Source organism: Schistocerca gregaria, chromosome 3, assembly GCF_023897955.1.
Source record: "Schistocerca gregaria isolate iqSchGreg1 chromosome 3, iqSchGreg1.2, whole genome shotgun sequence".
In the NCBI taxonomy this organism is placed as follows: Eukaryota; Metazoa; Arthropoda; class Insecta; order Orthoptera; family Acrididae; genus Schistocerca; species Schistocerca gregaria.
In genome coordinates, this window is record NC_064922.1 from 568,111,648 (window position 1) to 568,135,348 (window position 23,701).

Genomic DNA, 23,701 nt, shown 5'->3' on the forward strand with positions numbered 1-23,701 from the left:
CAGTCGCATAGGACTCAAGATTCTTTAACAAGATCATGACTGATGCAAAATATTCGTAGGTGGTTCTTATGTTAGTTGGAATGATAAAATAAAAATAAAAAACGCCATAAAAAGCTGTCAAGGAAAATAAAATAAAGTAATAATACGGCTAATCGTCAACCGAAATCATTTCTGTATTAAAATGCTTAAAAAATCATTGCCTATAGCAATTTAAATTACTGCACGATCTTTTAATTGAGATGCTTTAATAGTGACTTCAGCATCTGAACATTCTGATTTAGTCCATCTTCACTACTTTACCATGAATAAATCTCCGTTTTACTCGTATATTCCTTTCAATCGTGGTTACTGTGTCACACGAAATGCGTAAGTTCTCTAATGTATCACGTTCGCTTAAATAGTCAGTAATCAGGCACAAAGGTCGCTTTGGAACATCTCTGACGAACTGTTACTTTCTAGGTCTCAGGATAGTTTTTGGTAGACAATATTTTGCTCTCATCGACATAATTTAGAGCAGTAGAATAAAAATTACTGATTTATAATATACGAACACCCCGAATGAAAAAAGTTATAATCAATTGTTAACCATTTATACATGTAATACATCGGCAAGCACAGGATGATTTTTCAATTCTCTGAAACAGGTAGATGGTTTAATTCATCATTTTTTTATTTTGGACAACAATGACACGAATAGAGTAGCTGGTGTGCTTTTATTTCAATAGGAATCATAATACAAAGGAGCACAAGCGAATGTATTGGAAATAGCTTTTGAAATCGAAGTTGGAAACAGCGTCGAACAAAACCAAAATACTGTCATGATAACAATCGTTTTCATTGAATTCTGAGCAGCTTACATAGTGGACTTACATATGGACACAGTCACTGTCATAAAATACTTTACTTAAGATCCTAAAACTAAAAAATGTTATTTATAGTGTTTAATAATATATTAATTGTGGAATTATTAATTTACAGCGGAGCCTGGAGAAGCACTACTTAGGAAGTCAGCAAAATTGCACCATGCTGGTGGAATGGCCCGTGACTGTATGTCTGAGAACGGCTGCGGCAGATATTAGAAGGTTCCAGGGAAGGGCATCAGTGGGACGTTCTGATGCCAGAAGCCCATGCGTTCGCCGAGTCTGTCGTGAGCGACGGTGAAGTTGGCTTGCATCAGCAGGTAGTTGCGGCTCGTCGCGTTGTACGGATGCCATATCACGGGATCCGTCCATGGAGTGGGAATCCTGCGGGAATACCAGAACATCGGTTCAGAATCTCTCAAAATATCGCAAAAATTGTATCGCGTGCTCTCTTGAAATGCATCGTTGAAACTTCATTAGGCAGCTTTATCATCATTCTGCTTCCATTACCGAAATTATCTGTAGGTACGCAAGAGTTGCAGCTGAATCTGTGACAACATAATGAGAAATAAGGGAACAGTAAGTTTTGTCATACATTACTTTTATAACGTATTTAACGTACTAATTGTGTACGCCACTATATGTGAAAATTTATGACGACTAGAATGCAATAAGGAACCACAAGTCAGGTACATGAGGCATACGAATGCTACTGCTAAGTAAGTGCTTAAGAAGACCAAACAGCTAAGATTCTCAGTCTCCTTTGGACAGAAGCAGTGCATTCACTCTGCCTGCGTATAGAGTAAATTATGCGTGCAAATGTGAGAAAATGTTCTAAATGGTTACGCAGGGTGTATCTGAGGCAGGACGTAGAACCAAGCCCAATATCCAATAAGTGGAGTGTGGAAAAAAACCTACCAAACCAGATTCTGACTGGTCATCAATCCGACTACTCGCCGATAATCCGCCGGGCGGAATAGATAAGGGTAAGGTAATTACATGTCCCGGAAGCGGTCGCATTAACACATGAGGCTAATCGGATGGTTTACAAGAATGGCTGGTATTACACAAGAGTAGATGGACCCTGCGTTGAATACTTAGTACAGTGAGAATGTCCCCGGCTCGAACGAGACAAAGCTTCCGCATGTCTAATGATGAACCAGTTATCGACCATTAATATGTGAGCCTTGTTTGGTAGGTCACGTCATGCGAAATGCAGGTGAGGGAAACAGTATAGTGGTCGTACTATGAAGCGGACTAGTAAAACCCTCGCCTCATGTGGTGGGGCAGAGCCCCGAAAAAAAGAGGTCATACAGAAAAGAAACGACATAGGAAGCATTACTAAGGAGCTGTTGTGATGTATTGGTGCGAAACTGGTTTTCGACGTTAAACTGTGTCCTTGCTTTGTGATAAATTTCATCAAAATTTACTTTGGCTGTGGATAGGCTGTTGTCATCTATCTGTTGTTGCCCTCCAGTGAAACCCCAGAGCAGCTTTACGAAAATGATCTGCAGGAGTGTACTGAGTAGTGGAAACATCGAATATAGATGTGTTTGGACTCAGATGGGACCTGCTTTGAAGCCGCCGACAGCGTATTTTTGAAGTACACAAATTATGGTAATAGGCTAGGTTCATGTGCGCCAGATCACCCGCACGATTTTTTCATCCACTGCCACGGAGACGATTCATTTGATAAGTTTCTGTTGATGGAAGAAAAAGAGTTACATATCAGTACGCAATGACAAATAGCTCTTTAATAATGGGCTCAGTCTTGTTTCTTTCTTCATTAGTCTTTTTATCACCTAAAATTTGTTTCTCTCTCAGTGCGGTTGCGACTATATTAAGTTGTCCATTTCAGAGTTCCTTGTAATTTCGGAACTTTTAGACATAGCCTGAAATACAAATCTCCGTAATTAATCTTTTGTTTATTTGTAGGTACATGCATCGAGTCCTGGCGAACACCGAAATTCCAACGCCACTGTACCTTTTTCGAGTACTCAATCTGATGCGACCCGACACGAATTCTTCTCCTAGGCTGGGTGTATTCCAGTCTGTGTTTCCCCCTACAGTTTTTACTCTCTATAGCTTCTTCTACTACCATGAAAGTTATTTCGTGAGGTCTTAACAGATGCGCTGCCATCCTGTCCCTTTTTCTTGTCGGTGCTTTCCATATTTTCCTTTCCTCTCCGATTCTCTGGAGAATCTCCTCATTTGTTACGTTTTCAGTACACCGAATTTTCATCTTTCTTCTGCAGCACCGCATCTCAAATGCTTCGATTCTCTTCTCTTCCACTTTTCCGAAGTCCATGTTTCACTACCACGGATATCCTTTCACCTGGGATTTTGATTCCACTCTTGACCTTTTATTTTATTTCCGTCATTGCTTCTTCTTCTGAACCGTATGGGCGAATGGCTACTTCCCAATTTTGACCCCATCTTAATCCGAGCACTTCGTTCTTGGTTCAAAAAATGGTTCAAATGGCTCTGAGCACTATGAGACTTTTTGTCAGAATTCGATCATATTACACGATTTGACGTAGTCAAAAGTTTTCTGCAGCTCTGCAGGTCGAGAAACTTTATGAATATCTTTCGATTTTCCTTTAGTCTTGTTGATAATATTAACTGCAATGTTAAAACTGCCTCTTTTAGGCTTTTTGTTTCCCTACTGCCAAACTGATAGTCATCTAATACATCGTTAATATGCTTTTCCGTTCCTCTGTTTATTGTTCTTGTCAGAAAATTGGATACACGACCGGTTAAGCTGATTGTGTGATAATTGTCACATTTGTAGGCTCTTGCAATCTTCGGAATTCGGAATGATTTGCATAATATTTCTCCGCAAATCATAAGGTACATAGCCAGAGTCTTACATTCCACACATCAACGTGGGTAGTCGTTTGTTGCTTCTTCCCGAAAATATTTTAGAAACTGTAATAGAATGTTAGCCGTCTCTTCTGGTTTATTCGATCTTAGATCTTCCAAAGCTCTTTTAAATTCTGATTCTAATATTGGACCCGTTATCTTCAATATCGCCTCCTGCTTTTTCTTCTGTCACGTCAGACAAGTGTTCCTCCGCATAGAGGTCCTCGGTGTACCCTCTCCACCCTACTCGCTCTCCTCTGCAATTAACAGTCCAACTACCGTTGCACTCTTAACGTTACCGCACTTGGTTTTAATTCCACCAAATACTGCTTTCAACTCTTTCAATTTTATTTCATTCCTAAGTGACTTGTATTTATGTATTCCTGAATTTCCTTGGATGTCCTTCTATTTCCTTCTCTCTTACACCAACTGTACTATTTGTCCTGTCACCCATGGTTGCTCCACAGTTACGTTCTTGGTGCGTATGTTTCTTTTCTTTTCTGATCGCCTTTTTTAGAGATGCCCTTTCCTCTTCAACTGAAGTTTCCTGTTGAGCTACTCGTTTCCGCAGTAAGTAGTGCATCAGAGAATTTTAATGGTATCTCTTCGTACACTGGTACTTCCGTATCTCACTTCTTCGCACCTTGATTCTTCCCGCATAGCCTCTTAAACTTCTGCCTATTCTCCTCTTAAGCTTTCTCCTCTTAAGCTTCAGCCTATTCTTCATCATTACTAAACTGTGATCTGTATCTGTATTCGCACCTAGGTACGTCTTACTGTCCAATATTTGATTACGGAATCTCTGACAGTCCATGTTCTTATCAAAGTGAAATCATACGTCTATCCCGGCCTCTTCCTATTGTGATTCTTAAACAGAGTATTCGCCACTATCAGCTGAAATTTGTTGCATAACTCGGTCTTCCTCCTCTCTCATTCCTAGTACCAAGCACATATTCCCCCTTAACCTTTTCTTCTACTTCTTTCCCTACAGCTCCCTTCCAATCCCGTGACAATTAGAATTTCATCTCTCTTTATAAACTGAATTAGCTGTTCAGTATCCTCACATACTTTCTCCATCTCTTTATCTTCGGCTTGCAACGTCTTCACGTCTATATCCCTGAACTATCGTTGTCGGTATTGGTTTTCTGTCGATCCTGATGAGAAAACCCTTTAACTAAACTGTTCGCAATAACTCACTCCCCGCGAAACCTTCATAGCGAATCTTACTCCCATTATACCGTTTTCTGCTGCTGTCGATGTTACCCTATGTTCATCTTACCAGAAAACCTTGTCTTCCTTCCATTTCAGAGATCTACATCTACATCTACATCTACATGACTACTCTGCAATTCACATTTAAGTGCTTGGCAGAGGGTTCATCGAACCACAATCATACTATCTCTCTACTATTCCACTCCCGAACAGCGAGCGGGAAAAACGAACACCTAAACCTTTCTGATCGAGCTCTGATTTCTCTTATTTTATTTTGATGATCATTACTACCTATGTAGGTTGGGCTCAACAAAATATTTTCGCATTCGGAAGAGAAAGTTGGTGACTGAAATTTCGTAAAAAGGTCTCGCCGCGACGAAAAACGTCTGTGCTGTAATGACTTCCATCCCAACTCGTGTATCATATCTGCCACACTCTCTCCCCTATAACGCGATAATACAAAACGAGCTGCCCTTTTTTGCACCCTTTCGATGTCCTCCGTCAATCCCACCTGGTAAGGATCCCACACCGCGCAGCAATATTCTAACAGAGGACGAACGAGTGTAGTGTAAGCTGTCTCTTTAGTGGACTTGTTGCATCTTCTAAGTGTCCTGCCGATGAAACGCAACCTTTGGCTCGCCTTCCCGACAATATTATCTATGTGGTCCTTCCAAGTGAAGTTGTTCGTAATTTTAACACCCAGGTACTTAGTTGAATTGACAGCCTTGAGAATTGTACTATTTATCGAGTAATCGAATTCCAACGGATTTCTTTTGGAACTCATGTGGATCATCTCACACTTTTCGTTATTTAGCGTCAACTGCCACCTGACACACCATACAGCAATCTTGTCTTCTCTCTGCTTCAGTTCACTGATTCCACTAGATGTGGACTGATCCTCAGCATTTCCCCTTTCAGGTTTTCTAGTTTCCGTATCACTTTCAAGCAACTGGCATTCTGCACCTCGTCTCATTGGTTATTCAATTTTTTCTCGTGGTCACTCCCCCTTTGGCGAAATCCTCCCGGAGATCTGAATGTGGTACTAGTCCGGAATCTTTTACCAATGGCGAGATCATCATGATACGTTTTTCAATTACCCACCACATGTCCTGTGGAGAGGCATTATGTGTTTTTAATTGTGTGGTTTACTTTGCCTTCTGCATCTTCATACCATTAATCATTTCTGACCTTTCCGGCTTCAGGGGCAGTTTCCTACACGAAGGGGAAGAGTGTGCCCTGAATCTCTGTCCGCTCCTCCACCTGTTTGACAATGCCGAGGATGAATGAGAGGGACTTCCTTTCCTGAAGTCGTCGGGTGCAAAAGCCGATGATTTTTATTCAAATTTCTAGCAGGACCCTGGACGAGGGGGTTTCAATTACTAATCAAAGACGCTACATTTTTTTCAAGAAATGTTGAGAAGTGTGTGATATGTTATGGGACTTAACTGCTAAGGTCATTAGTCGCTAAGCGTACACACTACTTAAACTAAATCGTCCTAAGGACAAACACACACACCCATGCCCGAGGGAGGACTCGAACCACCACCGGGACCAGCCGCACAGTCCATGACTGCAGCGCCTGAGACCGCTCGGCTAATCCCGCGTGGCACACTTTTTTCATTCTTTCTGTGCCAACACTGGTGCCAGTCTACGATCCTACTACCGAACTGTTGTCGAAATCTCATTCACCACATGCAAGTATTTTTGCATGAATGTTTCACGATGTAACAATAACAGTTGTTACATGAAATTAGCAAATAATTTTAGCCGAGGATACTGGATCAGTAAGGAGCAACAGATCGTTTTTGTTTCCCTGCCGCGCATGTCAGTGGTATTCCTAACGGAACTTTTGCACCCACCTTACTTGCGGAAAAGGAATTGTTGTTCTCTCATCTTACACCTTAGTTTCCTTAAGAGTTTCGAAAAGTGATGGAACCTGCACGAGAAAGCAATAGATGTCAAACGGGAAATACATTTAGTAGAGTGTTTCTGGCTGTTCCGCCGAGTTGTCATTTTCATTTTGTGCACAATATTTCGACGATCGGCCGAGTCGTCTTCTTCAGGTGCTGCCAGTTTCGCTTATTTGGTGCCTGGAGTCCCAGCAGGACTGTGGAATATTGTTGGTCTCACATCGCACATTTTTTACAGCCGAATTCCATTATCGAAGCCCACTACCCCATTTGGTGCTCTTTTGTTTTCCAGAGATCCCACTATTATTTCCTGTAACGCAAATTCTTTCTGCGTTTTTCAACCCAGAAAGATGTTATAATCAACTACATATTATTAAACAAAGTGCTGCACCCGTTATTTACACTGAAACCTCCGTCCCTGTTTCTTAAGAGTTCTTCCTGTGGGACAGCTGCAATTGTGTAAGTCCACTCTGTAAAATGAAAAAACCGCACAACAGTTGCTGAGTCAACAATCTTCTATTCTACACTCGACCGGTTTCGGAAGACTTAAAGTCCTCTCAGCTGGTGTAAACTGTAATAAAGAAAATATGTTACAACGCAATGGGAGGGGATGCTCAATATTAGACTGTCTGACAGTTAACTATGCGGCTAAAATTTCTAAAATGAATTAAAATAAGTTAGAAGGCAGGAATGGACGTCACTTACAAATAAAATCACATAACCATATGAGGTCATCTCGTCCCACTATTGTCATGGAACAAAAGTTCCGTGTCAAAATGATAAAAGAGGGATCTAGTAAAAGGTGAAACAACTGAAATCACGGCCGAACACGAGAAGTAACTGGAGTCACGGTATATGTAAAAAGCAACGAAGAGGAAAAGAGAAATCACGTATTGAATGGAATTAACTACATAAATTCCATGAAAACCTTTCACTCGTGCTGCCCGACAGGGAACACTGACAGGAGAATTATATGATAGTAATTAGTACCCGTGAGTACTGAGGCCGCATACGACCCATAGTGCAGGCATGGTACGAAACATCTATGTGAAAAAGCGTGAGGTAACAGCAGCAAGAAGACGGAACTATAACAACTTTGGAAGGGAAGAGAACTTGTTAAAGAAAAAAAAAAGCGTTATATTCGCACCTCAACCTGCCTGAAAAACGTTACAATTAACTAAAATATTTCTGTGATATAGGTCAGCGCATTCACTAATTGTGTCGAGAGGACGGGAATGAAGACTTTAAGGTTTCCGTTTCTTATTTATATTTCATAACAAAATATTTGGGCAATGAGTTAAGTAATTGTAAAGTACTCATAAAGAATCCTTTCTCCCATCCTGGCATGCATCATATTGATTCTGATCCAAGTCAGATGTGTAACAGCATATATATTGAGCAGACAGGTAGTAATTTTCATACGAGATTTAAAGAACACAGAGATCTGCCCATTATGACTCTAATTCAGTGGAAATTGCAGCATCAGTCATTTCATCTTTGGGAACGGGAGTTTTAGAAGCATCTAAGTTGTTTAACGTACGTAAGTCAAAGAAGGGAAGATACGTTCGTGAAGCTACGAATAATCACAACCACAGAACTGACAAATCAGATATTTAGATCTGTTTACTGCAGAACAAGAAGACGAGCAGGTATTCTATACTCCAACGATGCAGCATGTCATTGTGAGATCATTAACTTATCAACTAGCAGGAGCGAATGGTGAATGGCACATATTTTACAAAGGCACTTGTCTAGCAGGGCAGCACTGGGTTATGGGATTTATTACAAGATGCGTTGTCTGTTCGCAAGTCAGAATGTACATTCTAAGACAAAAAGTAAAGCGACGCGTCGTCAAGAAATCATTCAAATGGGACGGAAACCGGTAGATATGATGTACATGTACAAATAAACAAATTATTACCATTTCAGAAAAATTTAATGATTTGTTCAAATTGAGCAAGTCACGTTGGTACCTCTCTGCGAAGTCTGCAGTAAGTTATTCGGCTTGGCACTGGCAGTAAGAGACATTATTGTTGGATGTCCTGAGTGTTGTCGTCTTTAATTGACATGTTATACCTTTAAAATCACGAGCTAATTGGAGGCCCCTGCCCATAGTGCTCCAAACTTCCTCAATTTGTTAAGAGAGATCTGGCTATCTTACTGAATCCAGCTAGGGTTTGTCAGGCACGAAGATAAACAAGAGAAATCCTCGGTGTGTGCGGCAGGGCAATATCTTGATGAAGTGTAAGCTCATGATGGCTTGCCACGAAGGGAGACAAAACGGGGAGCAGAATTCATCGTCGTAACGCTTTGCTGTAAGTACCCCTAAGATGTTTACCAAAGGGGTCGTGCTATGAAATGAAATGGCATCCTAGACCACAGCCCCTCCATGGCAAACCACATGGCGGGCCACAGTCAGGGTGATAACCCACTGGTGTCTAGGGCATCTCTAGACACGTCTTCGCTCATCGTTGTGGGTCAGTTTGAAACAGGACTCACCACTGAAGACAATTCTAGTCCAGTCATTGAGAGAAGATAATTCCTTCGAGGTGAGTCATTTTTTGTCTTAGAGTGTACATGTGGTGCACGAGCGATATGATTCAATAAACTAACAGTAACAGGAATTTACTATTAAGCACTAAGAATACGGTATATTTTTCCAAATGACATTAAAATAATATCTCATTCTTTACGATTTTTTCAAAGATTCCATGTTCCTTCGCCTACATCGCCACTAAACAAATTTTTGCATCAGATGTGAGATGATATTCATAACAATCTCAACGTTAGCGTCACAAATCCACAAATAATGGTCTTATCTCATTCCGCACTGTAGGTGGCGAAGAACGTGAAACATGAACGCATTTTTCTGAAAAATAAGAAACACCTAATATACAGTTTTAAGCGATATTCGAGTCACGTAACTTACGCTGAACTAAAAGGTGATGGTTTATTATTTTAAGGAGCTTTTGCGAAACATTAAATGTCCTGTGGAAAAGTGGACTGCAGGTTTAGTGTGATACTTCACGATTATTTTCTGGTTAGTCATTAAAGCAATTTAGAGGCCCTTATGGCTAGGTTGAAGTAACTCTTTTAGAACCTTGAAAAATTCACTGTTCCACACAATCCAAGTCCTGACTGTAACTCGTCGCATATCATTCTTGTCGTCTAGAATTTAACCAAGTTCAAGACTACATATCTTGCAATACATTTGGTTGAATTCCTATGACAAATTTATGTAACAGACTTCTGTATATTTTTGAACTGATGTATTCAAGGTGATTATAATTAAAGTTAAACTTTCAAAGCGCTGTAGAAATAACACCACTGGCTAGAATAACGTCAAATTGCAATGGAATGTTATCGGAGACAGGGGTAAATATATGGGAGAAGAAAAATGAATAATTACAGAATAGAGCAATAGATGGCGCTGTAAGCATCATAATTTAGTAGTGGTCGACTACAAATGACAAATAAATCATACAACAATGCCTAAGGTGTACGTTTGATGCTAAACAAACTGTACTACTCAGAGTGCATGGGTGTATAGGTGCGATATTGTTAGTTACAAAAACACATTCACCATGGCAAGGTCGTATCACATCATATGCGAAAAACACGATTTTTATTTTCCTGAGGCCAAAAACCGCATAAACAGCATCACTCACGTCGGTTTTTATTGTCCTGAGGCAAAAACTGCATGAAAAGCATCAATCACACTGGTTTTTAATTGCCATGAGGGCAAAAAAGTATAAATCAAAATCAAATTTGATTATTAATTTCCGTGTGACTGGCGCAAAACATGTTCAATATACTGTCCACCGTTTCCTGCAACAAGTTGAAATCGACAAACAGTATGTTCCACAACTGATCGTAGTGTTACCGGGGTCACATTCAGAATGTGTTGCACAATGCGTGCCTTCAATGCCGCTAAGTTTGCCATCGGGTCACTGAACACAACATCTTTCAAATGGCCCCACAGCCAGAAATCACACGGATTAAGATCAGGTGATCGGGACGACCAGGCTGTAGGGCAATGGCAGCTGATCTCTCTAGTATTTCAGAAATGGCCATTCAGCAGCTGCTTAACTGGATTTACAATGTGCAGAGGTGCGCCATCTTGCATAAAAAAGATCCAACCCACACACACATCGACGCTGTTGGAGAAATGGAATGACGTGGTTGCGCAAAAGACACTCATAGCGCTAAACAGTGGCCGCACAGGTAACAGGACCGGAAGCAACTGTCTCTTCGAAAAAAATATGGGCCTTTGATAAATGGTAACGTAAACCCACGCCACAGTGACCTTTTCAGGACGAAGTGGTACTGGTCGATTTGCGTGTGGATCTTCCGTTACCCATATTCCACAATTCTGTGCATTGACATATCTTGTCAGATGGAAGTGGGCTTCGCATGTCCACAAAATCTTCCACGGCCAGTCATTGTCCACTTCCATGCGAGTAAGAAATTCTAAAGCAAAAGTCTCTCTTGCTGGTAGGTCAACAGGAATCAACTCGTGCACATGGGTAATTTTGAATGGATAACAAGGAAGGATGTTTCGTAGGATTTTACGCACCGTTCTCACGACGGGTGTGTCTAAAGTTCGGACAATGCTCTGTGCACTACACTTTTGCACACCACCACTCTTCTGCTCCTGCATTGCTGTGGTCACTGCTTCCACTGACGTCGAATCAGTTCGTTTCCTCTCTCTTCCAGATTGCACTCCAAAAGAACCCGCCCTTTCGAAACTCCGATCCATTTTCTCCAGACCCACTGCAGTCATCGGGGCAACGCCCTTTTTCACACCCTTCAGTGTTCGGAACTTCTGCAGAGCGACAGTCTTCATTCTTGTAATACAGCTGCCGCGCGGGATTAGCCGAGCGATCTCGGGCGCTGCAGTCATGGACTGTGCGGCTAGTCCCGGCGGAGGTTCGAGTCCTCCCTCGGGCATGGGTGTGTGTGTTTGTCCTTAGGGTAACTTAGGTTAGGGTCTGATGACCTTAGCAGTTAAGTCTCATAAGATTTCACACAAATCTGAACATTTTGTAATACAGCTTTACTAGCTGTGCGCTATCCTGCATTAAGACAATCATGGCGAATGTCGCAGACACAAAAGGAAGAAAAGCCGTGTACCTGGCGTGTTTATACTAAACTTCAAAGGGTCGTGCGCATGACAGGTGTTTCCATTTACGTATTCTGACACATATAGCGCCATCTATTGATCAATTTTCACACTTTTTTTCTTCTACCATACGTTTTCCGCCTGCCGAAGTGGCCGTGCGGTTGTAGGCGCTACAGTCTGGAGGCGAGCGACCGCTACGGTCGCAGGTACGAATCCTGCCTCGGGCATCTATGTGTGTGGTTAGGTTTAATTAGTTCTAAGTTGTAGGCGACTGCTGACCGCAGAAGTTAAGTATCATAGTGCATTTGAACCATTTTTGAACAATACGTTATTCCCTTCTCGGATAATATTCTGTATCAATGTGACGTCACTCTGACAAGTGGTGTCATTTCTACTGCGTTTTGAAAGCTTGACTTTAATTGTAATCACCCTGTATTATGTAATACGTACTGTGTCTGACAAGAAGCTGTGCCTGGGTCAAGACCAATTCAGTCACCTGTTCCCTTGCTAAACTTTATGTTTTATTATGATGAACAAACCGATTATTTGTTCAACAAAACATCGCGAAATCCCAATACTGTTAAAGCGTATTTGCAGCTATTTGATTTCTGTGATGAATTACGGTAACATATTTGTTACTATGTGCTTAACAGGGAGCCGAGGTCATACTGAATGAAGGGTGCATTTTCTGAACTTTTCCATTTCATAAGTACACGCTCTTACCCATGTTTGACAAAGTTGGTCCAAATATGCAGGAAATGCCTTCGTACACGGTCCTCCTCGGAATTTGGATCCAAATTGTAGTTCACGCCGTTTCTCAGGAAGAGGAAAGGCAGTTCACCGTTGTGTGTTACCCCTGCAACAGCATACAAACATCCGTCAAAACAGCAATCTGTACAGTCAGTTTTTTACTGTCAGTAGATTGTGAGCTTGTAATAGACGTGTAAGAATCACTTTTACTTAGTATAATGAAATGTAAAAGGCGATATTCATGCGTTGTTGAAATTGATAGTATCATAATGGCGTCCAGTGCTAAGTGTTTCAACAGTGTCGTTAGTCCTTAAAACTTATAGATCGTAACGTGTGACGGAAATTTACTGTTACGTGATCGACTACATTTCGTATGAAGCTGGAATAAACGAGCGTCACTTTGTTAACACTGTTGTGATGCATATACTAGGACTGTGCCAAAGGCATTCACCGAACTTCTCTATTCACTTAGAATATCTGAATATCCGGCGATGTGCTTCATCCTGTAAGTTTTTTATAGCCAGTATTACTCCTCAGAAATACCAGATCATGTCCGCCTGCCACTTCAATGTCATATTTCCGTTTTGTGTCCACTTAGACAGTTTACACGTAATTTAACTGCATCTACGTTTCGTACAGCGATTAAAATTATTACGTGTAGGTGCAATGAATCTCTCTCTTTCCTATAATACCACATACTGCATCGTTTTCGTTCAAAATGCTATTACTAATAGAACAGTAGAAAACGGTTCGGTGATTCACAATACAAGTCAGCGATACGACGATAATATACGAGGTCTACTGGGAAAGTAAGTTCCGGTGGGTCTCGAAATGGAAACCTCTGTGAAAATCTGATGAAGTTTCGTACAAAATCCGTTGAATTTGTGGACAGATGTGTTAGGTAGTGCCCCACCATTCCCGTTGATCGTGATACGTCGCTCTTTTCAATTCCGTGCGCACGGTGAGCACGTAAAGATGCCTGGAAAATGCTGTTCCCCGCCAAGAATGAGCACCAGGTAGAGATGTAACCTCACATCGTGCAGCCCACGTAACATAATTCCCATGCGTCTCGTTCTCCATGGCAATTCTCAGTCGCACCCTGCCGAGGCCGTTAGTATGGTCCTGCAGCGTTTTCAGTGGAAAGTGTTTCATCATCCTCAACAAATTCCGTAACAGGGTCGTCCTGAGTGTCAATTCTGCTCACATGAACCGCTTGCTCTGAAGACATTTTGAGATGGACGAACTGTACACGGGCTTAGCGCATTGGCGGAAAGCAGAGGCGGCACCCTTCTATGACGAGGGTATTGGAATGTTGGTACAATGCAACAACGCTAAGACGGAGCGTCGAGTATATAGACAAATAGCTGTGAGGTACAGCTAAATACTCCAAATAAAATATTTTTGATATTTACTGTGGTTTTCATTTCGTGACCGAACAGAAATTCCTTTCCCAATAGCCCTCGTAGTAAGCTAACAACACTAACTGAGGATACTAAACCTCCAAACCATTATCCACTATTAAGGGTAAAGACTCATTTTGACGCAGAAGAAATGTAAGTTTGTGGAATTTCAACATCGAACAAGGATCTGCCTAATGGTTGAGCATGGAGAAAAACTGTAGTGCAGAATATCGGCATTTATTCCGTGTATTTGTTTACTGGATTATCTTATGTGTCTAGTGAGTTCAGTGCTATACCAATATCACTTTGCCTAGTCGCCAGTAAAAAGGGCCTATTCTGTGAGTTCTGATGGGGAAGAATTATCAGTTTCGGGAAAAGGAATTTGTTGTATTATGACATTATGACTTCTACTATTACAAAGGAACCTGAATGGTAACAGAGACTGATTGCTATGCAGCAACGAGAACTTGTTGGACGACGCACAGTATGACAGAACCTGGTCTGCGTGGCTGGAAAGGGCAGTACATCTTTGTCCACAGTGCTGTTTAGAAACCGGAGCACAGCAACGGATGTGGACCTGTATACATATACTGTGTCTTTGACTGGTACAACACTTGCCACGTCGTCGACTTCCATTGTACACAAGCGACGACGGCCCAGAGCGTAACCAGTAAATGAACTTCGTTGTTAACACGATGAATGGCAACAGTCACGTATAGACGCTTGAATAAGTGTTCGTAATTACTATCGTGACAGTAGTATGGCAGTCCATATTCTTGAGCGTCATAGTGGGCGATGTGTGATGATGCTCCGAAAGTGTGGCTTCGAGAGATGAAATAGTGACGGAAGTAGACAATCAAATAGATAGGAAAGCAAGGCCTAGCAGAAATCTTGGCTAACACAGAAGATACTGAATGTAACTGATGAAAGAAGGAAATATAAAAATGCAGCTAATGAAGAAGGCAAAAGGGAACACAAACGCTATAGACTGAGACTGACAGGAAGTGCAGAATGGTTAAGCAGGAATGGCTAGAGGACAAATGTATGGATTTAAAAGCATATTTCACTACAGGGAAGAGAGATACCGCCTACAGATAAATTAAAAAGACCTATGGAGAAAAGGGAAGCAGATATGTGAATATAATAACTCCAATTCCAAGGAAAGCTGATACTGACAACTAGGAATATTACCGAACCATAAGTTTAATCAGTTACGGTTACAAAATACTTACACGAATTCTTTACAGAAGACTGGAAAAACTGGTAGAAGCTGAACTCGGGGAAGATCAGTTTAGATTACGGATAATACTGATCCCCGAATTATCTTAGAAGACAGGTCAAGGAAAGGCAAACCTACGTTTATACCATTTGTAGACTTAGAGAGAGTTTTGTACGCTATTTTCTGGAACACTTTCTTTGAATTTCTAAAGCAAGCAGGGATACAATTCAGGGAGCTAAAGGCTGTTTGCAATTTGTGCAGAAACCAGGAGAGTTTTTGAGAATGGAGTGAGATAGGGTTGCAGCCTATCCCCAGTATTATGCACTTTGTACACTGGGCAAGCAGTAAAGGAAACCAAAGATAAGTTTGGAGCAGGAATTTCTCCCTGAAGAAATAAAAGTTTGGGGTTGGTCGATGACATTCCTATTCTGTCAGAGACAGCTAAGGACTTGGAAGAGCAGGTGAACGAACTGGACAGTGTCTTGAAAGGAGGACATAAGATGAAAATCAACAAAACCAAAACTAAGATAATGAAATGTAGTCGAATAAATCAGGTTATGCTGAGAGGATTAAATTTGCTATTTGGGCAGCAAAATAACAGATGATGTACGAGGATATAAAATGAAGATTAGGAATGGCAAGGAAAGAGTTTCGGAAGAAGAGAAACTTGTTAACATCGAATACAGACAAGTGTTAGGAAGTCTTTTCTAAAGGTATTTGTCTGTAGTGCGGCCATGTACGGACGAGAGATGTGCACGATAAACAGTTTAGACAAAAAAGAGAACATAAACTTTTGAAATGTGGTGTTACAGAAAAATTGTGAAGACTGGATGCGTAGATAATCTAACTAATGAAAAGGAGCTTAACAGATTTGGGGAAGAAAAAAATTTGTGGCAGAACTTCTCTAAAAGAAAGGATCTGTTAATAGGACATTCTGAGACAGATGAGGCATAAAGTTTTGTGTCGTACAATCATCAAGTGTCAGCGTGCGAATGGTTCGGACGCTGACACGTGATGACCCAGTTGATGACCCAGTATGGAAATCTGCAGCAATTTGCTGAAGGGTTGCACTTCGGTCACGTTGAACGATTCTCTTTAGTTGTCGGTGGTTCCTTCCTTGCAGGATCTTTTTTAGGCCGTAGCGACGTCGGAGACTTAATGTTTTACCGGATTTCTGATTTTCACGGCACACTCGTGTAATGGTCGTACGGGAAACACCCAACTTAATCGCAACCTCGGAGATGTTGTGTCCCGTTGGTCGTGCGCCGACTGTAACATTTCGTTCAAACTCATTTAAATCTTAATATCCTGTCACTGTAGCAGCAGTAACCGATCTAACAACTGCGCCAGACACTTATTCTTTATATAGGCTATGCCGACAGCAGAGCCGTAGTCTACCAGTTCACATATCTCTGTATTTGAATACGCATGCCTATACCAGTTTCATTGGCGCTTCAGTGTAGGTTGCATTAGTTTTTGGGAGACGTCCGCAGCTCGTGGTCGTGGGGTAGCGTTCTCGTTTCCCGCGCCCGGGTTCGATTCTCGGCGTGGTCAGGGATTTTCTCTGCCTCGTGATGACTGAGTGTTGTCTGATGTCCTTAGGTTGGTTAGGTTTAAGTAGTTCTAAATTCTAGGGGACTGATGACCACAGATGTTAAGTCCCATAGTGCTCAGAGCCATTTCAACAATTTTTTTTTGTTGGGAGACGAAGATGCTTGCACAGGTTACAGCTTGGAGAGCTGCGTCAAACCAGTCTTCGGACTGGAGACCGTAGCGACAACAACATCATGCTCCGCAAGATTGTCACGACGCCTAAAAATGTATATTGAATGTAATCTGTAAAGAAAATTAGGCCTCGCACCACAATTCACATACCAGCTATTTTGAAAGGTTTTTTCAAGATGAAAGACAAACTGAATAGTCCCCACCACCCCGGATTATCAGCATGCCTATACCAGTTTCATTGGCGCTTCCGCCAGAGACGGTATTAATAAAAATATTCTTCGTTTGGTCTCCTAAAACCGAACACGTAAGCGACACAAAAACTGGAGATGGGATGACAGTAAGGATCGAACCCGAGCCAAAGGCTTAACACTCTTCTCCACTATCATACAACTTGAATTGCACCTGCAACAACCCAATTGGCTAGCTTCAATACTAATTGTTTAGGAAACGTGAAACATACCGACTTTTTTTACTTAACAAGTTATTTCTCACCACAACCTTCCGTGCTACACACGGCAATTTCTGACCGTCCTGTAAATTAAGCACCACAACTGTTCTACAAAATTCTGCTCATCTTCGTGCTGCAATTTGTGCCAACTATACTTTAGAAAACCCACAGGACACAGCCACAAGTCACATATTATTTGATTTACTTTGACCGGTTTCACTAGTGGAAAGCGAGCAACATATGTTAAGTGTATTAACGATAGTGTCGAGCTGTGTCTTCAACTAGGAAGCTGCTGCCACCAGGGTAATGAAGATTTGCCGTTGCTAGCGTCTGACATGACGAACTGGTCAATCCAAATAATACTCAACATGTAACTGCTTTTGGACGTTAGCTACAACAGTCGCTGTGTCTCCTATACGGGACGTTTAGTTTTACAATGCCACTGTTTTTCTACGGCATAACAAGTACTTAAACACCGTCAGTAGTGTAAAAATCTCACTGGCATAATAAAATGGCCACTCTCTTATGTGTATGACACCAGCCATTAAAAGAGAGAACATTGCTTTGAATATGAATAACTGTTTTCCATGTGCAGGGACGAAGAGGTCAATTTGAGGAACAATTAACATTGATTCGAAATTCTATTACCTAAGTTGCAATTTCATTACAGCGGTACGCTTTCTATTCATAGCTACAGTCAGCTAGCTCCATGGGACTGAGTGAAGCACCTATGATCGCACCCAACAAATTTTAATATCAATCCATAGCTGTAACATGAATAAAGTCTTGGTGCAATCGACTGCACGTAGTCGACACGGGCTGGGGCCTAGAAAGTCTTCCGTTCAGTGGACATTGTATGTAGGCTGTTTAGGTTTTCTTATTGGTAACGCCAAATAGCGCTCTGTATAAAAACCACTGGCTGTGCTGTGTGCAGTCTGTGGCTAGTTTGCATTGTTGTCTGCCATTGTATTGTTGGGCTGTTGACTGTTAACAGCTCGTAGCGTTGCGCAGTTAGAGGTGAGCCGCCAGCAGTGGTGGATGTGAGGAGAGAAATGGCGGAGTTTTGAAATTTGTGAGACTGGATGTCATGAACTGATATATATATTATGACTTTTGAATACTATTAAGGTAAATACATTGTTTGTTCTCTATCAAAATCTTTTATTTGCTAACTATGCCTGTCAGTAGTTTAGTGTCTTCAGTAGTTTGAATCTTTTATTTAGCTGGCAGTAGTGGCGCTCACTGTATTGCAGTAGTTCGAGTAACCAACATTTTTGTGAGGTAAGCGATTTGTGAAACGTATAGGTTAATGTTAGGCACGGCCATTTTTTGTAGGGATTATTGAAAGACAGATTGCGTTGCCCTAAAAAAATATTGTGTGTCAGTTAAAGCACAGTCTTGTATAATTTTTCAAATGGGACGGTTCAACATGACAATAGCATTTCCTTTTTCAGCTCGTAAAATACAGAAAATGCGGTTTTTATAACACCATTCTTTAGATAACAATAACAGTAAGTTTGTATGACGACTGTTACTAGCGACTAATAAGCTGACCGAACTGTTTAGCTCCGGACGTAAGACTTACTTCATTTTTCATGTAGATTTTCTTATCTGATCTCTGTGTAGAAACCGGGTTAATTTAATGACTGAAATGAGTCTGTACCACGTTTCTGATGCTAATGAGAGAGAGGAGAGTGTGAAACTGGATACTGCCACACAACCTAGAATCTAGACTGCCACCATGTGCAGAAATTTCATAGCTTTGTACATCTTCGTGCCCTTTTTTTCTTATTTTGTACGTCTTTAGATGTATAATAGTGCATGAATGCATGCACGTTTTAAGATGTGACGGTGCATGGAAATTTGGACTCAGCTGTTTAATGCAAAAACTGAATATTTCCATGTTAACACTCTTTATTTGCAACGAGGAATAGATATTTCATACAGCAATAAAACAGATATTTTGTTTTTTGCAAGTGAAAGAAAAATTATTGTGATTTCTGCTGTTGCAAATTCGATGCGAAGTAATTTATATTACGTGCATTCTTCGTAACTTCTAGCAGAATGTAAGATGGACTCGAGTTATCGTACCGACCGAGGTGGCGCAGTGGTTAGCACATTGGACTCGCATTCGGAAGGACGATGGTTCAATCTCGTCTCCGGCTATCCTGATTTAGGTTTCCCGTGATTTCCCTAAATGGCTTCAGGCAAATGCCGGGATGGTTCCTTTGAAAGGACACGGCCGATTTCCTTCCTCATCCTTCTCTCACCCGAGCTTGCGCTCCATCCCTAAAGACCTCGTTGTCGACGGGACATTAAACACTAATCTACTCCTCCTCCTCCTCCTCCTCCTCGAGTTATCTGACAAATAATTTAGTAGCGAATGTTATTCATTTCATGTATTAATAGCTCATAGGAGTAGGGACCTGAAAATATTGTCAGGATAGCTAACACCAGCTTCTGGTACGGAGTTTAATTTCACGTTTCCATCATTTTAAGGTCGTAATTTTTGACTGCTAATCTCTCACGTTTTCTTGCAATTCTTTTCTTGCTTCGATAAATTTTTATGCCATATTGAACTACACTGGACATCAATCAACTACATTCCAGTTTCTTCAATTTCCAACTAATCAAATTTTCACATGCCTCGTTAACCAGTGAAGTAACATCTACACACATAATAAACTGTAGTGTTTCCGACAACTGCTTGATCTGAGAAAATTCCGATGAAAACTGTACGATTGAAGAATGCTTTAAGAAAGAAAATTCCTCAGCCACTTTTTCTTGGTCTGACTTTTCATGTAAATCCACATCGCTAGTATTTTTTTTTTTTCAAACATGTGCAATATTTGTAGTTTTTGGAAACAATAACGTTACTGAAAACATGTTGTTTATCCTCAAGGGGAGCGAATAACATCTGGGATAAAATCAGTTTTGTTTGTGCCTTGAAGCTTTACGTTCAAATCAATGAAATGCTGACACATGTCCATAAAGAAAATCAATGTTGTAAGACAGTTAACGGCAAGTAATTGTGAATTTTGCACAATTTTCCCTTATTTGGTAAAAAAAGCCTCTTTTTTCAGATAAACCACAAATATTCCAAATATATTGCTGCGGCTCAACCAGCGAACATTGTTACACATCAGCAAGCCAATCTACTCCAAACTGACTTCATCTAACAAAGTGTCCAACCCTTTTCATTAGACGCATGCGACTATATACGGTTCACTACTTTTGTGACTATGGCCACTGTATTACCAAAGGAAATGAAATCATCCTTTGCACATATGGTTTGTGGATGTATAATGCATAGGGATTCAAGAGTAGAATGTTAAATATGTGCCTGGAGTAAATTTAAAAAATCATTATTTTAGCCCATTGTATTAGGGGCATCATCAGTCATTGCTGAAGCAATGTAGCTTAAAGCTATTTTTGTTTCAGTAAGCGAATTTTCAACAGCCTCACAAATATCTCTGTCATTAGTTGTTGATAGCAACCGCATCACCGCAAAGAATTCTTCGTTGATATTATTTACAACACAATACCAAGCAAATATAGTTAACCCGGCGGATTAAGTTACATGTGTACTTTTGTCAATACACAGCGAAATACGAGAAGATAACCTGATGTCACTTGTTACTTACATTTTCCGCCAGTTTTATGATTCTGTCTTTCATTGTTTTTGTAGATAAATGAATATTTTTAACGCTTTCAGTCACCTTACCTTCATTTTCGAATATTCAGAAAGCGATGAGCACACTCCTTCTTCAAAAATAACCCGTCGGCAAAAGGTTTACCATACCGGCAATGATATGTGAAGCCAAGAAACCTGAGACAATGGTGTGACTGTTCTTGCTGACATACTTAATCGCAGATGTGAACTGTCTATTCCAGTCTTTAATAGCACATACAACGAATTCCTTTTGACAAAGAGATGTGTAATTTGTTACACAGCGTCCTTCTATATTCGTCATAACATGGTCCCGGAATAAAAAACACAAGACCCTTTATTCCCTTTATTGACCCTAGCTATACAGAGGCATTTTCAACAACGAGCGTTGCCAAGTGCAGGGGAGGGGGGAAGGGGTAGTTTAGGGCTCACAAAAAATTAAGGAAACATAAATTCATTAATTGTTGTTGGATAATATTAAAAACGTACTTTTTGAAGAGGGACAGGTGTGTATAAGTAGGGTCCAGAACCTGAAAATACGTTTTAGCACCCTAGTAGCCGTATCAACTCACTTTCAATAACGTACTACCGACTTCATTATCATCACAAAGAAAATTTTTAAAAATGAAAATTTCATTCATTGTTGTTCTTGTTCTTGACCTTTACCCTCAAGGTATGTTTTAAAGACATATATTGATTGTAAGTATGGTCCTGAACCTGGAAAGGCTGAATAGACATAGATTGTAGAAAATTACAACTACAACTGTGACTTATATTTTTACGTTACGTTTAACTGAAAAATTTAAAACTTATATGGATTCAGTTACAAGAATGCATTAAAAACGATAAGCATATTTTTCAAAATTTTGGAATTTGAGGTTACTGACTAGTTTACAGTATGTGACTCACAGTGAGTTAACATGATTGAAGATAAGACTTTTGCAACTTGTATGATTCCTAGGCGCCAACAGCTCATTCATGATAAGCTTTAGTACTATGACTTCTAATGTAGATGACCAAATGAATTATTTTGGATAGGTATGCCTAAAAAGAATCCTCATTTAATGCTGTGCCCAATACATTTGGTCGCATACATTCAGTAGCATAGGTCCCATTGGTTCGCCATCCATAACTTAGACTGTCACCCTGAGCGGCGTCCTGATGCGAGAAATAGTACACAGTATTACATGCTCACGTTATGGCGAGATTTAGAATTTAAAGGAGGACATCTCTCCATTGAAAGACACCATAAATTTAGGTTCTGATGATTCGAATTGAAGATAAGTGATTTGGAAGTTCGTCAGAAAAGGGAACTACATTAAGTTTCATTTCTCTCCTGTCCCTGTAAATTACTGCAGTAAGTACAGAGGTATCTTTGTTCAAATTTTCAAGTGTGTGTGAATTCCTAAGGGACCAAATTGTTCGGATCCTCGGTCCCTAGACTTACACACTACTTAAAATAAACCAACTTATTCTAAGAACAAGAAACACACCAATGCCGAGGGAGGAGTAGGAACACTGGCGGGAGAGGCCGCGCAATCTGTGACATGGCGACTCTTACCTCGCGGCCAGTATCTTTGTCAGTAAAATGATTCAGCGTTATATTTCAATATTCTACATACCTCACTGAGCTATAAACGGAACACATAAATATTTAATGCAGGCAAAAACAACAAGCCAATTTACTTACCCCATTGAGTCTTGTTGACATTCTCTCCTCTGTAGTCGAACTCGTAGTAGTAAATGGGTACGCTGGAGACTTCAACCACTTTTCTGACAAAGGCATCAGTCGGCTCGAAATTCTGGATGTCGTTGTTGAACTACCAACATCAAAAGTATTTCCATGAGCTGGTGTGAAACTGGGTCACAAACAATGCAACCGAAATAGTATTGCGGTATAAGAAGATTATGGAGAAGTGATGTTTTGGTAAAATTTAGTTTTGAAATTTTTAATAAATGTTCAGATATGGATAAAATATATATAGCAGTCGCTTATGAGTACCTAAACTAATGAAAGTTTAACTAAAAATGTACATTATCACTAGTGCATAGATTCTTCATGTGCAAAAATGTTAAGTTCTCTGTAATGGTTTCCATTGTGAACAATGTATCTAATGTATAATACTTTCAGAGACAGTTGTAAATTAGTTGCTGCACTCGAAGATTTTGCTTGAATTATTGTTGATTTTCACCTTAACTCATTGTTTCGATATTAAACTTGGAATCGATCAAACGTGAGAAATCCCAATAGATTCTTCTGTGAAATAAATGTGACAAAAATAACTTGAACAAATATCATCAAATTTCCTTAGTGACATCTCTTTTCAAAATGTTCGAAAATTAATGTACTCAAGAGTAGTCTCACTTTTAAGTAGAAAAAATTTACTCAGGATACTACAGTTTGGATTCCAGAAGGTTACTCGATGGGTAACGAAATTAACATATTCATCCACCAACTATTAAAAGACTTAAATAATGAGACAGCGCCAGCTGGTAATCTTTGTGATCCTTTCCAAATATTTG

General features: G+C 40.4%; 1 protein-coding gene across 1 annotated transcript in view; it reads right to left on the reverse strand.

Moving 5' to 3' along the window:
- Nucleotides 1-694: 694 nt before the first annotated feature.
- LOC126356216 (juvenile hormone esterase-like) overlaps nt 695-23,701 on the reverse strand; it is a 119,375-nt gene continuing 96,368 nt past the window's right edge. Inside the window, exons 9-11 of the mRNA XM_050007028.1 lie at nt 22,869-22,998; nt 12,690-12,822; nt 695-1,244 (exon numbers count right to left, since the gene is read on the reverse strand). Of these exons, the coding sequence (XP_049862985.1) occupies nt 1,076-1,244; nt 12,690-12,822; nt 22,869-22,998 (432 nt within the window). The 3' untranslated portion in view covers nt 695-1,075. The remainder of the gene's footprint in view (nt 1,245-12,689; nt 12,823-22,868; nt 22,999-23,701) is intronic.